The sequence below is a fragment of the Crocodylus siamensis genome, chromosome 1 (assembly GCF_052110815.1).
Source record: "Crocodylus siamensis isolate JL-2025a chromosome 1, ASM5211081v1, whole genome shotgun sequence".
Taxonomy (NCBI): domain Eukaryota; kingdom Metazoa; phylum Chordata; order Crocodylia; family Crocodylidae; genus Crocodylus; species Crocodylus siamensis.
The window spans coordinates 420,094,969-420,114,609 of record NC_143395.1 but is presented as its reverse complement, the minus strand read 5'-3'; the positions used below and the strand labels follow the sequence as shown (position 1 = coordinate 420,114,609).

Genomic DNA, 19,641 nt, shown 5'->3' with positions numbered 1-19,641 from the left:
TCAGATGTCCTTTGCTACCTGAAACCTCAGCACATGAACTTTTGGATGATTAACTGAATCTGGGGGTGCTTTCATGTTTCCTCCAATCATGAGACAAAGTTTGGAAGTACATGGTTGCATGGAACAGTCATGCAGTTAAGTCAATGGCCAACGTCCAGTATATTTCAATGGGATAGGCCTCAGTTTCCTATGAATCATGGGACTGAAGCATTGAATAATATTTCATCATGTTACACCTTCTTCAGTTCACGTATCTCCTTTTTAGTTCCCTGACTGTCAATTTATTCAATGTGATTTACACGTATTGTGAGCTCTGCCACGCCACTGAGGCACCAAACCTGCCAGGATTGTTTATCATTAAAGTAACGAAGGCCATTTCAGTCTCTTAATTGAAGACAAAGAAAAAATCCCCAATGCTGATGTCACCCTTGGGAACTGCGATGGGGAAAACAACGAAGCAGTTTGCTCAAAAGACACGCAATCCTCTTAGTCGGTCCAGTTGCAGAGGCTGTGCAGCTGAAGTCTTGCGCCCATCACTGAGAATAAGCCCAGCCACAGTGAAGAGCTTTTCATCTCTTGAATGTGCAAGTGAGTTACTCTTCACGTGGCTGTATGACATGTTCTTACATTTCAGTCAAACTACCTACTTCCTTTGCTTTAGCTTTTTGGATGGAAACCAGGATGGAGGGAAACTGTACTACAATGGATATCAACAGGCACCAAACCAGGGCATTTTGTTTGCCTGGAGAAATAATTTTCAAGACAATACTAATGTTAGGGATACTGCATCTTGAAAGTTTGCATTAAATACAATAAAACCATCTGGTTTTTAAAGTAGGGCTTTTATAATGTAAACTATCATCCAAAATCTTTGCAGAGTCAAAAGAGCAATACAGGGGGAAGAAAGTAATGACATAGCACAGGTAAGAAGGGAGGAGAGAGTAAACTACCTGGACATTTCCTGTGTCCTCACAACAGGCAGGACGCTCAGCCATAGACCTCTGCAAAGAACTGGACACCTGAACAGGGCACCTGCCACGGACCACAGCAAGGGGTGTTTGGAGTGGAGGGATGCGGGAGCCCAGGTCTCTGGTGTCCGGGTTGGGACAGGCAGAAAGTGGATTTGTGTCCCTGGAAAGAAACTAACAGCCCCTGAACAGGAGGGAACAGAAACTCCAGCACCTGCTGTCAGCGCAGTGCTGCACAGGGCAGGGACAGCAATCCTGTTAGAAGTGGGGTGGATGGGAATGAGACACCCCAGGAAGTGACCCACGGTGTCGAGGGCTCCAGCCCCAGTCCTGGTGAAGGAGGGAAGAGGCTGAGGTTCCTGAGCATGTCGGCACCCGGAAGAGATGCTGCGGGGGCTGGCAGCTTCCAGCAAGGGGGGCGGTGGGGTTTGCTCTGCCCGTGGAGATCGCCAGTTCTCAAATGGAGAATGCCACATGTGCAGCCTCCAGCCAGCCAGACTTCATACCGGGCCAGGGAGAAATCCCTTTCCAGGCAGATTGAGAGCCATGAGCAGGCCATGACCCAGATGGGGAGAGCGCAGAAAGGTTTCCCAGGGGCAGCAGGAACCCAAGGAAAAATACCGCGGTGGACGAGGAAGAGAGAGGCTCTGGGGGAGCGGGTGGGAGACACCAGGAGTCCCAGGGAAGACAGAGGGAAATGCACAGGCACAAGAAATACTGCGTGTTTGCAGCAGACCAGTCTGCTGTGCTGTTTGGGAGGTCTGGCCACTGCCTTTTTCATGTGAGGAGGAAGACACCCCATCCTGGGTGCTGAGCGAAGAGGGAGATCTCTGAGGCCATGGTGCTACAGGGAGCCAGGGGCAGACAAGAGCAAGGTCTCAGAGCCGCAGCTTTTCTCTTTAGAAGTCATGTCAGAGCTGGCTGCCCGGTCTCCCCATTGCCCACAGACAAGGCTTCTTCTTGGGGAGGCTTGAGGCAGAGTTTCCCCAGACAAGGGGATCCACGACCCTCTGCTATAGAGCACTGAGAAGTGTGGGTGTAGTAGGGAGCAAACGAGTCCAGACGGACATCCTGGCATTTGAAGGCACAGAGAGGTTACAATTTTTGCCTGATCTGGTCCCTGAACGCGCTCTACAGCTATGATCAAACACAAGCGCATGACTGCAGACTGCTTTAAAATGGCCCGATTCTGCAAAAATCTGAACCTTCATTATATGAGGGTGAAGGTGCTCCCAAGTGGAGTGCCCTCAGTAACTTCTGTCAGTGCTCACCGGTATCAAGGCTCAGTTGGAGAGTGGGGCAGGTGTATTGGAGCCCCTTTGAGGTGGGGAGCTCTGGTCCACCCACCCTCCTACTCCAGCATGGCTGGGGAAACCCCAGATGGACCTCCTTCCCCTGCCTTTGCTCCCTCCCGTCCTGAGTCAGCATGGGAGCTGGGAGAGGGAACAGAGATAGGGAAAGGGCTGCAGATACACAACCTCTCTCGCTAGATGGGCTCCAAATTGCAGCTTAATCTCTGACCTTCTCAACCCAATAGCAAATATCTGTTGCGTTGGGAGTATTGCTCTAACTCATGGCGCTTTCCATGATGTGCCATGAGTTAGGGCTGGGATCTGCTCTTCTGTCTGCGCCTTGAAAGACCAGAGTATCTCCCCTGACTCCCATACCAAGTGAAACCCATTTTTCCATCTGGTACCACCACTGCACCAAGTCAGCCAAGTCTCACTGCAAGGAGGAGAGCCTCAGCCTGGTCTCCCTCACTGCCGTGTCAGTCGGGGCCAGACTTTCAGTGGAGAAGCTCTGATGCCAAGATATAAGGAAACACACAGTGCTGTCAGTGGAAAATGCCGCACATAAATCACCTCTTTTTCTGCCCTATGGGCTTAACGTATTATCTGAAGGGAAGGGCACTGGAAAGTAGGTTAAACTGTACCATAATCATTAGGAAATGGCACAGTGTGAACAGCCGTGCTGATTTTCTTGTTCAGAGAAACATTTGCTGACTGCGTGTTTTCCATTCCAGACATTTCAGGACGGCGGGCCATGGACAGCTGCAACAGCAATGCTTCTGCCAAAAGCTTTTTTCTGGTTGGGCTTCCCGCTCTTCAGGACTACCAGCTCCTTCTCTTTCTTGTGTTTCTCTTATTCTACCTGCTAATCCTAGTCGGCAACATCGCCATCATCACGGTTGTGGTGGTCGACCCAAAGCTTCACAAGCCCATGTACTTTTTCCTAACGAATCTCTCCGTCTTAGATATCCTGTTCACCACCACTACCATTCCCAAAATGCTGGCTATGTTTCTGGTCAACGCCAAAACGATTTCTTTCCAGGCCTGTTTCCTGCAGATGTACAGTTTCCACGGGCTAACGGTGACGGAAGCGCTGATTCTGGTGGTCATGTCTTACGATCGCTATGAAGCCATTTGCAACCCTTTGCATTACACGGTTAAAATGACCAAGAGGATGAACATTCAGCTGGCAGCAGGTGCCTGGATAATTGCCCTGATCATACCCGCACCTGTCATGATCCATACCTCTCAGTTAGCGTTTGGTGAAACCACCAAAGTTTATCACTGCTTCTGTGATCACTTGTCTGTGGTACAAGCAGCCTGCCCGGATTTTGGTGCCACTTTTCAGAACTTCTTGGGGTTTTGCATTGCCATGACAGTCTCCCTTGTGCCTCTTACCCTTGTCATTCTGTCATATGCCCTGATCATAATCTCCATATTAAAGATCAACTCCAAGGAGGGTCGCAGGAAAGCCTTTTCCACATGCACTTCTCATCTGATCGTGGTTGGCAGTTATTACTTTTCCCTGGCTGTGTCTTATGTCTCTTACAGAGCAGACATGCCTATTGATATCCACGTCATGAGCAATGTGGTCTTTGCTATTTTGACTCCTTTGTTAAATCCCCTCATTTATACTTTACGCAACAGGGAAGTGAAACAGGCAATAAGAAGTTTATTGTACTCAAGATCTTTCCTCCTTTTAGAAACGTTTTAGTGCTTTAGGGCACATTTCCTTCAGGGCCATGTAAACCTCTGCACTATTTCACTCCTTTTGAAAAGGTATTAATTAAGGCTAAAGTGGTTTGCAAAGCCTTCAGTGGGGTCCTTGCAGTGGGCTGAATTTCATGCAATCCGGTAGTGTTAACTCTCCTCCTTGGGGTTGAAAAAGGGTCATTATATTTGTACTTTTGCTATTTGGATTGCTTTCTTCTCTGGGCAACTACCTCCAATCTTCATGTGATACCCTGATTATTGCAAAATCAGTTTAAGTGTGTGCAAGTGCCTTAAAATGTATCATGGAATCATAGAACCAGAAGGGACATGTATGATCATCAAGTCCAGTCCCCTGCCCTGGGCAGGAAGTATTGGGCTCAAGTGAGCTCAACAAGGTGCTTGTCCAGCCTCATCTTGAACACCTCCAATGCGGGCGGCTGCACCACCTGTGCTGGGACCATGTTCCAGACTCTGGTGACACTTACAGAGAAAAAGTTCTTTCTTATGACCAGCCTGAATCTACCCTCTATTAGTTTATGCCCGTTGTTCCTCATCCTCCCTTGAGGTGCCCTCCTGAATAGCTGCTTTCCTGGTTCTTGATGCTCCCCACTGAGGTACTCGTAGGCAGCTATCAAGTCACCTTTCAGCCTTCTCTTCCTCAGGCTGAACTGGCCTAGTTCCTGGAGTCTCTCCTCATAGGGCCTACCCTCCATTCCCTTAGTTAAATGGGCGGGCCTTCTTTGTACACTCTTGAGCTTATCCATGTCCTTCTTGAAGTGCAGTGCCCAGAAGTGGGCACAGTACTCCAGCTGAGGCTTCACCAGTGCTAAATAGAAAGGGAGGAGTACCTCCCCCGATCTGTTGGTCATACAGCAGCTGATGCATGCCAGAGTTTTACTGGCCCTTTTGGCAGCCTTGTCACACTGCCAGTAAAACTCTGGTGTCCATCAGCCACTGGTCTATAAAGGAAAAAAGGCAACTTCCTAGAAAAGGACAGTGTGTTCCACTGCATTTATTATCCCTCTGTAAATCTGGAGCAGGGGAGTGCTATTATTTCAGCTGGAAGGCCGCTTAATGGGTTTTGGTGAGCCATTAAGGGCTTCAAGGGTAACCCCACCTCTTGACAGGTGCCCCATCCCCTGGTCACCATCTTGGGACTGGAAGTCCCTCCCTTTGCCCCAGAAGTACCTTTTTGTGTGAGGTCCATCTTGAAACCGGAAAATAAACAAATCATATACTTAAAAAATAAAATAAAATAAAATAAAAATCAAACGTCTAAGTTATTTTAATGATATTTAAAAAAACATTTTGTCCTGATTTACATGGAGTTACCTAATGTATGTAGAGGCAATTGCATAATAGCTCAAAATACACTCTTACTCTTGTATACTGTGTGGGGGGAAGGGGGTGTATGTGGGTTTGGGGAGTGGGTGTGTGTAACAGAGGGCCCTGGGCTCTCTGTTACTTTAAGGTAAAGGCAACTCAGCCAGGGAGCACTGCAGGGCAGGAAGGGTGCAGCAGCTAAAAGTTGCCAGGGCAACAGGGCAAAATGAGGTGGTCAGCAGACACCTGCAAACAGTAAGCTGACTGGATGTAGGCAGGGCCCTGGGAGCCTATAAGCCCAAGGTTGGGACTGGCAGGGAAGTCTCTGGTAAAAAACAGTAACGTGACATAAGCCCCTGGGCTGTAACATTATCATAACAAAGTAGCAGGCCTCTTCCCATTTAAGAGGGCAAATCCTTACCCTGGAATAGCATGCCTCCCTGCAAGGGCACCTCGCATGTTCCCTGACCAGTGAGGACAACTAGGGTGTGGGAGACACTAGTGGGGGGTTTCGTGGGACCAGAACTATGCAAAGGTATGTGGACAGCCTCACTATTCATTTATATTTCCATCAAGGTGTGGCAGGCGAGACAGGAAGGTGCCCCAGGGGCAGAGCAGGGCACAGTTGCAGAGCCACCAACGGGCATCATGGCCACCCCTGAGATCCTGATGTGTTACAATGTGCATGTGTGGTGGGGTGTGCAGGGTGCGTGTATGGGGTGTGGGTATGGTGGGTGCAGTGCGTGAGGAAAGGTGGGGGAATGAGTGTGGAGCGTTGCAAGGGTAGGGTATGTGGCTGGGGTGGAGGTGTGTGTGTGCATGTTCGTTTGAGGGGATGGGAGTGTGGGGGGGGCTGTGGGAGGGTGTGAGTGTGTCTAGGAGTCTGGTGAGGGGTGGGGGGGTCTGGCAGGGTGTGTGTGTGTGTGGGTGGGAGAGCCATCCACAGAGTCCCTGGAGTGTGCGAATCCCTGGAGCTGCATGTGGTGGTAGTAAGCAGGGCCAGCCCAGCCCAGCCCTGTAGTGCAAAGGAGTCAGACAGGCCCACAGGCTGCAGAAAGAGGAGTTCCTGGGAGGGAAGGGCTGCAGGAGATAGGCAGGGAGGCATCGAGGCCACCCATGAGAGCAGGGATGGGAGAGCTGAGTGGGAAGTGTGGCTTCAGGGGACATTGAGCCAGGGATGGTGAGATTCAGTTTGTGAAGCAGCTTGCTTGTGTTTATGCTCTGCTTACACTTGGGATCAGAGGACCAGGTTGTGGCTGTAGGGGAGGAAGAAGACCACAGTGGGGTGCTGGTAGGGCACTCTGTGACAGGTAGCCTAGCCTGGGCTCAGCTGCTCAAAGGGCTCAGGGCTGGTCCATAGGATGAGAGTGCAGGACCTGGCCAATGGCCCAGACCAGGCAAGTGTGAGACAGGGCTGGGGCCCAGGAGCCAAGGTCCAGGGCAAGAAGTCTAAGCTGAGAAGCACAGCCAGAATAGAAGGACCAAGGCTGGGAAGGCTGAGGGCCAAAAGCTATGTGGGGGCCAGAGAGCCCACTCTCAATGAGGAGGGAGTAATATTGATGAGGCATAAGTGTATCTACAAAGAAGGATGGAGCTGGGAATATAGCCCATAAGGCAACTGGTGCCATGAGGCTCTGGTAGGGCCAGAAGGGCCAGAACTTAAAGTCTGAGCGGAAAGACCAGAGCCAGCTGAGTATAGGACATACCAGCTAGCTAAAGTGAACTGGTCTCACTCTGGGACTCCTGGGTGGCCTCCCTAGACACCATAAAATTTCCCTCGAGGCTTGGATGGTGAGATAAAAAAGGGAGGAGACCTGAGGAGCCAGAGTGGCACAGGAATTGCTCAGTCAGCAGGAACCCTGGGGCCTGGTTCTGCCACAGGAGCCAGGGCACAATTGCTACGGGTCAGATGTGTCCATGTGTCCAGGGCCTCAGTGTTCCGGGTACAGCAGTCTCCTTTTAGATGTTAAACCAATATGTTTGCAGTGAAAATGGTTGCAGGGCTGGGGCACATGACTTGTGAGGAGATACTGAGGGAAATAGGCTGATTGAGTCTGCAGAAGAGAAGACTGAGGGGGGATTGAATAGCAGCCTTCACCTCCCTGCGGGGGGGTGCAAAGAGGATGGAGCTGGACCGGTCTCAGTGGGGGCAGATGACAGGACAAGGAGCGATGGGCTCAAGTTGCAGCAAGGGAAGTTCAGGTTAGATGTGAGGAAAAACTCTCTCACTAGGAGGAGGTAGTGAAGCCCTGGTGAAGGCTACCCACAGAGCTTGAGGGATCTCCATTCTTGGAGGTTTTGAAGCCCCAGTTAGACAACACCTTGCCTTGGATGAACTAGTTGGAGCTGGTCCTGCTTTGAGCAGGGGGTTGGGCTAGATGTGACCTCCCGAGGTCCCTTCTAACCCTCATTTTCTATGACTGCATGATCCGAGCTCTTCTGATCACCCCTCAGATGTCCGTTGCTACCGGAAGTCTCAGCACATGAGCTTTTGGGTGATTAACTGAATCTGGGGGTGCTTTGATGGCTCCATAAATTATTTAATAAGACAGAGTTTGGAATTACATGGTTGGATGGGACAATCACCCAATTAAGTCAATGGCCAACTTCCAGTGACTTTCACTGGGAATAGGCCTGCATTCCCCACGAATCATGAAATTGAAACATTGGGTAATGTGTCATTAAATTGCGCATCCCTCAGTTCCGCTATCTCCTTTTCGTCGCCTTGACTGTCAGCATATTCAATGTGATTTACACCTAGTGTGAACTCTGCCGCGCCACTGAGGCACCAAACCTGCCAGGATTGTTTATCATTAAAGTAACGAAGGCCATTTCAGTCTCTTAATTGAAGACAAAGAAAAAATCCCCAATGCTGATGTCACCTTTGGGGACTGCGATGAGGAAAACAACGAAGCAGTTTGCTCAAAAGACACGCAATCCTCTTAGTCGGTCCAGTTGCAGAGGCTGTGCAGCTGAAGTCTTGCGCCCATCACTGAGAATAAGCCCAGCCACAGTGAAGAGCTTTTCATCTCTTGAACGTGCAAGTGAGTTACTCTTCACGTGGCTGTATGACATGTTCTTACATTTCAGTCTAACTACCTACTTCCTTTACTTTAGCTTTTTGGATGGAAACCAGGATGGAGGGAAAGTTTAATATAATGAATATAAGTTGGCAACAAGCCAAGGCATTTTGTCTTAAAAAAAAGCAGTTTCAGGACAATGCTAATGTTAGGGATACTACTTCTTGAAAGTTTGCATTAAATACAAGAAAGCCATTTGGTTTTTAAAGTAGGACTTTTGTAATGTAAACTATCATCCGAAATCTTTTGCAGAGTTGAAAGAGCAATACAGGGGGAAGAGAGTAATGAAATGGTGCAGGTGAGAAGGGAGGAGAGAGAGCAAAATACCTGGAGGCTGACTGTGTGCTAGGATGTCAAGGAGAGAGAAAAAGTCTGCTTGCTGCGTAGGTTAGCCTCATTCTTTTAATCCTTCTACCGAAGGATGCATTGGCCTGAAGTCGATCAGAGATTTAGCAACTTCAGAAAATTCTGATTATAACAGGATTTGAGACCAGAGCTCAACTCTTTGTAATTAGAGAATGGGAAAATGAAAAGGACTCAAAAGCGAAATTCACTTGGAGTTTAAAAAGGCTGAATGTCCATTTGAATCTTTTTTTGTAGAAACCCCATACATCTGCTATTTATCAGTCTAAAAAAACTATTGGCAGGAATGGGAATGTTTAGGCTGCACTGCCTGGAAGTCTTCCTAGCACTATGATCTGAGCTCACGTCATAGAGATGTGCAGTACATACACGTCTCCTGGGCGTCTTGTATCCCTCTCCTCAGAACAAGAGGAAGAGACGGACAAACACGATTGATAAAATTCATAGAAGAAAATGCTTATCCTCAGGTCACAAATTAGTATGGCGAACACTGTCACGGGTCAGTCCTTTCTGGGGGAGCCTGGGCTTCAGAGCTCCCTTATCCCACCCCAACTAGATTAGCTAGGCTGCAGAAAAGGGAGTTGGATTTGGACGAAGCTGGAGTCTGATGGTAGCTGGAGTAGGACAGAGACTCTGGGCTGGAGATAATGAGACTTAGATGCTCCAGACTCCTGCAGTGGTGGGCCCGAGCGCCCCAGGAGCAGCTTACTCTTTGGGGTGGCTAGATCTCTGACTATTGCTCTCTTTTGCTAGGGAAGAGAGGAAGGTAATGGGGAATTGAGACACGACCCAAGGTTCTCCAGTAGTCCCACTCCCCGCAGAAAACCGCTGGAAAAAGTGACAGATGCCAGAGTTTCAAAGATGGACCCGCTAAACACTTGAGAAATCAGTGCCCTCGGCTGGCGAGGCAGGAGGATAGATCCCGGTGCCAGGTGGTAATTATGAAGCTGTGGGCTCAATAACTGCTTGAGCCTGCCCCTGGCAGGCGAGTGCCCCCTGGGCAGTAATGAGGCCTACTTACCTCTTCTTGCAGCCTCTCCTTGCTGAAGACCTGGGAGCGAAGAGGAATAAAGACGGTCCTCACAACAGGCAGGGCGCTCAGCCAGAGCCCTCTGCACAGAACAGGGCACGCGGTGTCCGGAGAGGAGGGATGCAGGAGCCCAGGTCTCTGGTGTCTGGGATGGGGCAGGCAGAGAGTGGGTCTGTGTCCCGGGCAAGAAGCTACAGGCCCTTGAACAGAGGGGAGCGGAGACTCCAGCACCTGCCGTCAGCGCAGCGCTGCACAGGGCAGGGACAGCAATCCCCTTAGAAGTGGGGTGGATGGGAATGGGGCACCCCAGGCAGTGACCCACGGTGTCAAGGGCTCCAGCCCCAGCCCTGGTGAAGGAGGGAAGAGGCTGAGGTTCCTGAGCGTGTCGGCACCCGGAAGAGATGCTGCGGGGGCTGGCAGCTTCCAGCAAGGGGAGGCGGTGGGTTTGCCCTGCCCGTGGAGATCGCCAGTTCTCAAATGGAGGGTGCTGTGTATGCAAAGTTTACACCAGGGCAATGGGGAAATCCCTCTCCGGGCAGCTTGAGAGCCATGACTGAGCCATGACCCAGATGGGGAGAGCGGGGAAAGGTTTCCCAGGGGCAGCAGGAACCCAAGGAAAGACACCGCGGTGGAGGAGCAAGAGAGAGGCTCGGGGGGAGAGGGGGAGACAGCAGTCTCAGAGCCAGAGCGTGTCTCTTTAGAAGTCACCACGGGCAGCCAGTCCTGGGGCCTCTATGAAGTCAACCCAGGACTGGCTGCCCGCTGTCCTCATTGCCAGCAGACAAGGCTTCTTCTCGGGGAGGCTGGAGGCAGAGTTTCCCCTGACAAGGGCTGATCCACGACCCTCTGCTACAGAGCACTGAGAAGCGTGGGTGTAGGAGGGAGCAAACCCGTCCAGACGGGCATCCTGCCACTGGAAAGACCAGGTATCTCGGCCATAGCAAGTGAAGCCCATGTTTCCAGCTGATATGGCGCGGTGGTGGTACCAGCTGGGTCTCATCGCAAGCAGGAGACCCGCAGCCTGCTCCCTCTCGCTGCCATGTCAGTCGGGGCCAGACTTACAGCGGAGAACCTGGGATGCCAAGATATGAGGAGGCAGACAGCGCCATTAGTGGAAAACGCAGCACTTCTGCCTTTTGCACTTAACATATCATCTGAAGGGAAGGGCACTGGAAGGTAAGTGAAATGGTACCATAATCTTTAGCAAGCGGCACAGTGCGAACGGCCCTGCTGACTTCTTTTCTGCCCTGGACATATTCGCTGACTGCGTGTTTTCCATTCCAGACGTTTCAGGACGCGGGCCATGGACAGCTGCAACAGCAATGCTTCTGCCAAAAGCTTTTTTCTGGTTGGGTTTCCCGCTCTTCAGGACTACCAGCTCCTTCTCTTTCTTGTGTTTCTCTTATTCTACCTGCTAATCCTAGTCGGCAACATCGCCGTCATCACGGTTGTGGTGGTCGACCCAAAGCTTCACAAGCCCATGTACTTTTTCCTAACGAATCTCTCCGTCTTAGATATCCTGTTCACCACCACTACCATTCCCAAAATGCTGGCTATGTTTCTGGTCAACGCCAAAACGATTTCTTTCCAGGCCTGTTTCCTGCAGATGTACAGTTTCCACGGGCTAACGGTGACGGAAGCGCTGATTCTGGTGGTCATGTCTTACGATCGCTATGAAGCCATTTGCAACCCTTTGCATTACACGGCTAAAATGACCAAGAGGATGAACGTTCAGCTGGCAGCAGGTGCCTGGATAACTGCCCTGATCATACCCGCACCTGTCATGATCCAGACCTCTCAGTTAGCGTTTGGCGAAACCACCAAAGTTTATCACTGCTTCTGTGATCACCTGGCCGTGGTACAAGCAGCCTGCCCGGATTTTGGTGCCACTTTTCAGACCTTCCTGGGGTTTTGCATTGCCATGACGGTCTCCCTTGTGCCTCTTATGCTTGTTGTTCTGTCATACACTCACATCATTATCTCCATATTAAAGATCAACTCCAAGGAAGGTCGCAGTAAAGCTTTTTCCACTTGCACTTCCCATTTGATTGTGGTTGGCACTTACTATGCATCCATTGCTGTGGCATATGTCTCGTACAGAGCACAAATGCCTATTGATATCCACGTCATGAGCAATGTGGTCTTTGCTATTTTGACTCCTTTGTTAAATCCCCTCATTTACACTTTACGCAACAAGGAAGTGAAACGGGCAGTAAAACAGTTCATTTTTTCCAAGATGTAATTGTAGCAACAGGGTTTCTTGTTTTACCATTTCATTTGTGCTCTTCTGCCCTGGGCAGATCTCTGAACGGATGTACTCCTTCCACTCACTTTAGTATTAGCGAATGTCCAAGCGCACACAAGTGCCCTAGCAGAACCGTATTTTGACAAGTGCTTTGTAAAAAAGCCCAGCTCGGGCCTCCCTGTATGTTATTTCCCCGTGAATCTGGATCAAGCGTGTTCTGTTTCCACATGGGAACAGCCCCACCAAAGAGCTGAATGTGAAATGTCGTTTCCGTTTCAGGTGCAGAAGCCAGTGAACCAACTCCATCTGCCACATGTAATGGCTGTAATCGGGATGCAATGTGAGACAGGCTTTCCTGATCAGTATGAGTTTATCATCTGTTTACTACTGAAATGTTGGATTACCCCATTCATTTTTTTCTTCCGCGACCCAGTGATAATAAATGGAATAATCACTTCTAAATAAAAAAACACTTGGCCGTGCTTACATGTCAGCCTTTTCCTATGTATAAAGCCGTAAGGGCACGGGCAGATTTAACATTTGTAGCTCTCCTAGGACCTTGGAGTCCTTCAAAAAAATCAAGGGACAGATATCCCCACCCAACGAGATCTTTCTAATGTACCTATCCTCAGAAAGGATCTTTCTAATATGCCCCTCCTCATTTTCCATTTGTATCCTGCAGCAGAGCACAATAGGTCAGTCCACCAGCATCCCACAGTGCCCTGCAGCTGTCGTGTTCCCCAGCGCCCTGCTCCCAAGTGTTGCCTCTATAGTTCACTGCACAGTCCGCTGCTCTGGGGCCCCAGGACCTGCCCAGCATGCGACCTTGCCTAGATACAGCCAAGCACAAAGGCACCACTGTACCCACCCCTTGTTGGCCATCCATCCAAGAGCTGTTTCTGGGGTGGGGAGCAATCTCAGGCACCCTCTGGGCAAGTCACCAGTGGCCCCATGCCCATGATGTCCATGCCTCCATGCTCCGCCACGTCTGCAGAGCGGTCCACAAACCAGAGGTGGGCAGAGGTCATGAGACTCTCTCAGCACGGAGAGTTGTGGGGTGCAGGAGAAGATGCGTGTGGGGGTGGAAGTTGAGTGAGGTGAAACGTGGGGAAGAAGGGGGTGCATGAGGAGACTGAAGAGAAGCGGTTGAAGGGGAAACAGGGAATGTGAAGAGACCCAAGACTCCCGCTCTGTCCTGATGGCTAAACTTCTCTGTCATGGCTCCTTCATCTCGTCCTGCCCCTTTTCCATCACATTTTCAGGCCAGCTTCTGGGTTCAGTTCATCCAACAAAGCCAAAGCTCACTGCATGTCAGCAGTACATTTTCCAGCCCCAATAGGTCCGCCACTGAGATTCAGTCCACGGGAAGCGCAGTGACCGACCGAGCTGAGCTGGGTGTTGGCAATCCGTGAGACCGTTGCAGGAAGGCTGGTGGCCCAGGACCCACGTGACCAGGCCGGTTTTGTTCAGAGCTGAGACCTGCTGAAGATTATTTTGTGCTTCAGCCTCTAGAGGCCGCAGGGCTCGTGCGCAGAACGGCCAACGGCAGCAACTACCCAAGTGCCTCCTCCGAAGTCCCACGTCACTTGGTTATAAGTGCTGCCCCCACGTCGTGGTACAAGATGCACAGATGAGCTAGCACGCTGCAAAGAGCAGATCTCCCAAAACACCGGCCTGGGATCACTGTGTTGCAGAAATAGCTGCGGTTCGTTTCTCGGGAGGCGAAGAACTCTCAGTCACAGACACACTCCATTAGTAACACAAAAGGTATATATTTGCAAATAGGGTCAGAGTGAAGACAAAAGACCACCCTCTGCCCCCAGGGAACACTTCTCAGCAGGCTTTATCCCCTCTCTCCTGAGCACGTGTGCAGAAGCAGGAACTCTTACATCTTATTTCCGGTTCATACAAACATATATGAAATGACGTCACGTCATCCGTCGCATGTGCATTATAATTAACTACTTAAGTATGCGGGGCGGATAGGCTTATATGCATTAGCTAATTGCGCCTGCTCAGAAAGTACTTTAGGTTACAAAAAGTTCAAACCTTCTCTGCCCTCAAGGACAGGACCATTAAAAATTGCAATTTACTCTTATCTGTATGAGAACGCTAAGGAGTATATGCTTTACTGTAACAAAGAGATAGTAAATTTGCAAAACAAAGAGAGAGTGATACTTTAATACAAAGAGCCCTTGGTAGCTTCTCCTCTAACCTCCCCCTCCCACCAGGGAGAGCTGACAGCTGTGCTGTTCTAACAACACTATTGATAATGCATTTTCAATAATATTTCTAACAACTGCACCGATTCGCCACCCAACCGTTTCACCCCGTGGGCTTGTCAGTCTGCAAGCCGGACCCAGTCCACGGGCCTAATTGAACATATGGTACAGATCCAGCTGTACCCTCTGTGCAGGCCTAGCCTGGCTGGAGCTGGATCCAGCTGCACGAGGCTGGGGCCCGATCCACTGCTCCCCCACCACTGAATTTCCAGACCCGGAGGGAGACCCAGGGGCCGTATGACTGTAGCAGGATCCAGCCCCCGTGGCCATCCAGGGCACCCCCTCGTGGCCCCATTTGCCCTGCTTGCTCCCCTCCTGCCTCTCTGGATACCACCCTGTTATCGCACCCGCCTTGCCTTGATGGTAGGACGGGGGGAAACTGCCGTGCAAGGCCAATGTGAGTTACCTGGGCATGCTCTCACTTCGGGGGGCTCTGAACCCTTCAGGAATACCAGGGCCGACTGGCCCTGTCACTCTCGCATTGGGTCCTTTTGGCCCCACTCAAAGCCCTCCAGGCCTTAATCACATTATGGGCTTTAATTGCATTATGGGCTTTAATCATGGGCTCCTCTGCCCCCATAGTCTCATCCATGCCTTGCAAATATTACTAGACATCCTTCACCCGCCCTCTGAGTTGCTGACTCTTTCTGGGCTGTCAATGAGCTGCTTGGCTCTGCCCACACAGCCTGCTGGGTCGCAGACCCGTACGAGGCTCCTTCTGGGCTTCGGCCCCTTCTCTATTTGCACATGGGGTCCCTAGTCCTGGCTCAGCTCTAGCTCAGCCCCTGGGTCCCAGCCTATCTGGGCTTCAGTCCTTTAAAACATGCAGCAACCTGCAGGCACCCCACCTGCGACTCCACCCCACCCCATCAGTCACACCCAAACCTCCTTAGTCTCCAGGTCCCCGCAGCTTCCAGTCCTCTGCCCGATGACTCCCTCCAGCTTCCCTGGGTACCTGGGCTGACTGGGTCCCCGGCCGTTGGAGGCAGGGCTCTCAGGAGGGCTTTCTTCTCTGCAGCTCAGGACCATGTTGACCCTCTAGCCATGGAGCTAGGCTTGAAGTATACTGGCCTCCAGCCCTTTCCAGGCACCTGTCCTCTGACTGACCCAGGGGTTTCTGTGTCGCCCATTAATCCTCCTGCTCCTCTCACCATCTGCCCAGCTCTCCTCCGTTTGCTCCTTAGCTGCCTGCTTGCCAAAGCAGAGCTCCTGTAGCTTACTGCAGAGCGTCCTTCCCCTGATCCCTCTCTGCAGCTCTTCCCATATCCACTCCTGTGCTGCTTGCTCCTCTGCACCCCGCTGCTGCCCTCTAATCCTAGCCTCTAAGCAGCGGTGGTTAGGGGACCCTGCCTCAGTGACATGGCTCTGGGCCAGGTACAGCGCACAGGCCAGGGATTGGACATGCCTATTACACATGTTACGTGAACCTCTATATATCTCCTTTTATAAGGGAGGTTGGGCAGACTTCAGCGGGCTGCTAGAGACGGGCCTGTTGCAGAAACCACTTGATGATGATTTATTAACTACTCTTAGGAAGAAGGGCAGGATTGCTCCCCGCTGTTTTCCATCAGGTCTCTCTGCTTTCCAGTGCCCTGCTCATTTCACAACAAATGGCTCCATTACACCCCCACGCCCTCCGACACGCACACGCTTCCTCCCCAGCACAGTGGGTCTCAATGTCTTCGGGCTGTGTACCCCTTTATCTGCAAACTGGTGCTGCCAATACTGCCTACACCCAACGCATCTTTGCCTATTCAGTCCTCAGGACAAGGGTGGTCCCGGTCGCTCACGACAGACAGGGGAGAGGAAAGACAGCACAGTGGCAGATGGGCCAGGGAGCAGAAAGCAGAGCAGCAGATAGGGCAGGGAGTGTCAAGAAGGAAGCAGAAAGCAGAGCAGACACTCAGGCAAGGGAAGGGGATCAGAGTGACATGCAGGGAGGGGGTGGGGCTAATGTGTGACACACCTGCCGGAAGGGTCGGTCCCTTCTGCCTTAGGAAGAGTGTCGACACCGATGTCAACACACAGCAACACCATTGCTCACCATGCGTTGGCCATTCAGAAGCTCCACCACCATTATTAGACTTGAGGGATGCGCCCATCAGCTAAGTGCTATGTACTCCCAGAGGTACCGTGGTTCACCTGCCCTAGGAAATATGCCTAGAGCAGGGGTGGGCAAAATGCGGCCCATGGGCCTCCTGCAGCCTGCCAGGCCATTCTTTTCGGCCTGCGGGGCCCCTAAAAAATTTAGAAAATTAATATTTATCTGCCCCTGGCTGCCTGTCACGCGGCCCTTGATGGCTTGCCAAAACTCAGTAAGTGGCCCTCCGCCCAAAATAATTGCCTGCCCCTGAGCTAGAGCCTGGTAGTTGCTGAAGCTAGCATGGTATAATAGAGTTGCATGGAACAGGGCACTAAGGGAGCAGAACAGGATACTGCTGGAATACAAATTCCCTAAGCTCACCTGGCTGGCAGTGATTCAGTGGGACTGGGCTCCTAACCCCGCTCGAGAAGGTGTATGAAGCAGCTAGCAGTATATATAGCGGCAGCAGCCCCCCGGGCGGGACAGCTGAGGTTCTCCAGCTGCTTGATGCCGCTTCTCCAATAAGCTGCATGGGACTGCGGCTGATCCAGGGAGTGCAGTGATCCAGGTGCCCCTTCAGCCATTTGATTCCTGCTCCACCCAAAGTTCTAAACCAGCTGCCAGAAGTGGTGGCAGCATTTCTATTCAGGCAGCGGTGATTAGCATGTGATGATGAAGAAGAAGTGCGTGTTGCCTCACTCGTATATCGGAAGCATGAGGACCAGAAAGCCAGCGACGGGTAGAACGGTCAACGCCCATAAGACTTTGGGTGCCCGAAGGAGGGCTGCAAGAGCATTTGTAGATGATGTGTTCGGCCATCTGAGCACCACAGCTGCCTGCGTCGCTGGAGAGGCCCACTAATTAGCCCACTGATTGGCACGTGAGAAAAGCGGATGGGGAGCAGTAATTTCAAGGGAGTTGGGCTGTATAGGCCAGGGATCACACCCTCTGCTAATAAGGCAACCCAAGGAAGGAACAATGCTCCCAGGCCATGACTCAGTTTCCTTGCTCTCTACCCCATTGGCCAGGAGATCTTATCCCAGAGAAATGGGCAGGAATAAAGAAATCTGAACCTGAACTGTATACAGCTCCCCAACACCAAGGCAGAGGGGTGGGAGTCTGGATCTTGCCTCCCCCATGAGGATGGATTCTGCGGGGCCTGAGTCCTCCCCGCCTGGTAGTGAGCTTGTCCGCGCACCCTCTGCTGTGCATAGCTGCTCTTGGTCATGTCGCCTGATTGCTAAGATCCCAGTAAACCAGTGTCTTGTTCAGAGGAACTTGCTTCGGCTTCTCTTTTGTGGAAGACTTTGTTCTGCTTTGGTTTGGAGACGGTTAACTCTGTTGCACTCTGAAAGTAATCCCTCATCTGGATGGAAAATGAAACAGTCTAAGCACCCCTGAGCCTGCGCTTTTCCAGGCTGAAGAGCCCCATGGCTCTCAGCCTGTCATCATAAGGTCCGTTTTCCTGACCTCTGATCATGCGCGTGGCTCTTCTCAGCACCCTCTCAAGCTTCTCCACATCCTTTTTGAATTGGGGAGCCCAAAACTGGATGCAGGACTCCGGCTGCGGCCTCACCAAGGCCGAGTACAAGGGGAGAATGACATCCCGGGATTTGCTCGAGAAGCATCTATGGATGCAAGCCAGTGTTTTGGTCGCTTTACTAGCCGCAGCATCGCATTGCAGGCTCATGTTCATCTTGTGGTCAATGATGACCCCAAGTCTCTTTCTTCCATAGTGCTAGCCAGCGTAGCACTGCCGAGCCTATAAGGGTGCTGCAGGTTTTTCCACCCAAGGTGGAGAACCTTGCATTTTTCGGTGTTAAACACCATCAGGTTCTCGTCTGCCCATTACTGAGCCTGTCCAGGTCAGCCTGGATCACCCGCCTATCTTCTGGCATGGATGCTTTGCCCCAGAGTTTGGTGTCGTTGAAGAACGTGGCCAGTCCGCTCCTGACTCCAACGTCGACACCATTAATGAAGATGTTGAACAATATGGGTCCAGGGACAGAGCCTTGGGGGATCCCACTGGTCACAGGGCACCAAGATGAGTGACCGCCATCAATTACTACCCTCTGGGTCCGACCACAGAGGCAATTTCCCAACCAGAGGATCATGGTGGACCCAAGGCCACAATTGGCCAGTTTTGCCAAGAGGTGATCATGGGATACCAGACTGAAGGCTTTTTTGAAGTCAAGATATGGGACATCAATCTCTTCTCCCTTGTCCAGGTGATAGGTCACCTGGTTGTAGAAGGAAATGAGATTGGTCAAGCAAGACCTACCCGCAACAAACCCGTGCTGGCTATCCCTCAGGATGTTGGCATCGGCCAGTCCATTAAGGATGGCTTCTTTAATAAACTTTTCTAAGACCTTCCCCAGGATAGAAGTCAGGCTGGTGGGCATATAGCTTGCCGGATCCACTTTCCTCCCTTTCTTGAAGATTGGCACTACATTGGTCTTCTTCCAGTCTTCAGGCACTGCACCAGTGCGCCAGGACCTCTCAAAGACCCGTGCCAGGGGCTGGGCTATGATGCTCGCCAGCTCCTTGAGTGCCCTGGGGTGCAGATTGTCAGGGCCGACTGACTTGAAGGTATCCAGCTTCTCAAGGTGTTCCTTCATGAGGTCAGCATTTATGGAGGGCAGGGGATCTCCCTCATCTGGACCTCCCTGTCCCATAGCAGGCATGGGTGTCCCATGGGACTGATGAAAGACCGACACAAAGTACCCATTTAATAGGTTGGCTTTTTCCTGGGTGTCAGTTGTCCCATCGGTTCAGCAGGGGTCCAACATTGCCCTTGCTTTTCCTCCGGCTCCCCACAGATCTGAAAAAGGACTTTTTATTGTTCTTGATGCTTGAAGCTAGTTGGAGTTCAGTTGCAGCCTTGGCTTTCCTGGCTTGCTCCCTGCAGGACCGGACCAGCGCAGAATACATAAGTGAGCTCCTCTGTTTTACTCAGCTGGCCTGAAGACCCAAATGTCTATGAAGTCACTGGCCCTGTGTCTTGTCTTAGTGGTCTGATGTCAGAGCCTAGCATAGGCCTTTGGGAGGTAACTGCCAGGTTGATCTCATTACAGACAAACTTGTGAAGCGTCTTACTAAGGACTGACAGACTGACTGATTTCCTCGGTACTCTTGTAAATGGATTCAAGTATATGTCTCAGTAAAACAGCTCACACACCACTGACATATAGGTGCAGCCAGAAGAGTCAGTGACGGCTAAATGCCAGCTCTCCCCTCAAATTGAAACAGACCAAAGAGTTGGAGC

General features: G+C 51.3%; 3 protein-coding genes across 3 annotated transcripts in view; all 3 read left to right on the top strand.

The window, feature by feature from the left end:
• Positions 1-19,641, top strand: part of LOC149875529 (uncharacterized) — a 433,980-nt gene that overhangs the window by 352,089 nt on the left and 62,250 nt on the right. The window lies entirely within an intron of this gene.
• On the top strand, positions 3,012-3,971 carry LOC149875531 (olfactory receptor 2AT4-like). Its single transcript, XM_090031418.1, has one exon. It carries the CDS (start codon positions 3,012-3,014, stop codon positions 3,969-3,971), a length of 960 nt encoding a protein of 319 aa, XP_089887544.1.
• LOC149875530 (olfactory receptor 2AT4-like) lies at positions 11,070-12,008 on the top strand. The gene has a single exon (XM_090031416.1). The coding sequence runs from the start codon at positions 11,070-11,072 to the stop codon at positions 12,006-12,008; it is 939 nt and encodes a 312-aa protein (XP_089887542.1).

Bases quoted from the DNA above. Each gene is read 5' to 3' on its own strand.
- LOC149875531 (XM_090031418.1), top strand. From the start codon at position 3,012: ATGGACAGCTGCAACAGCAATGCTTCTGCCAAAAGCTTTTTTCTGGTT.
- LOC149875530 (XM_090031416.1), top strand. From the start codon at position 11,070: ATGGACAGCTGCAACAGCAATGCTTCTGCCAAAAGCTTTTTTCTGGTT.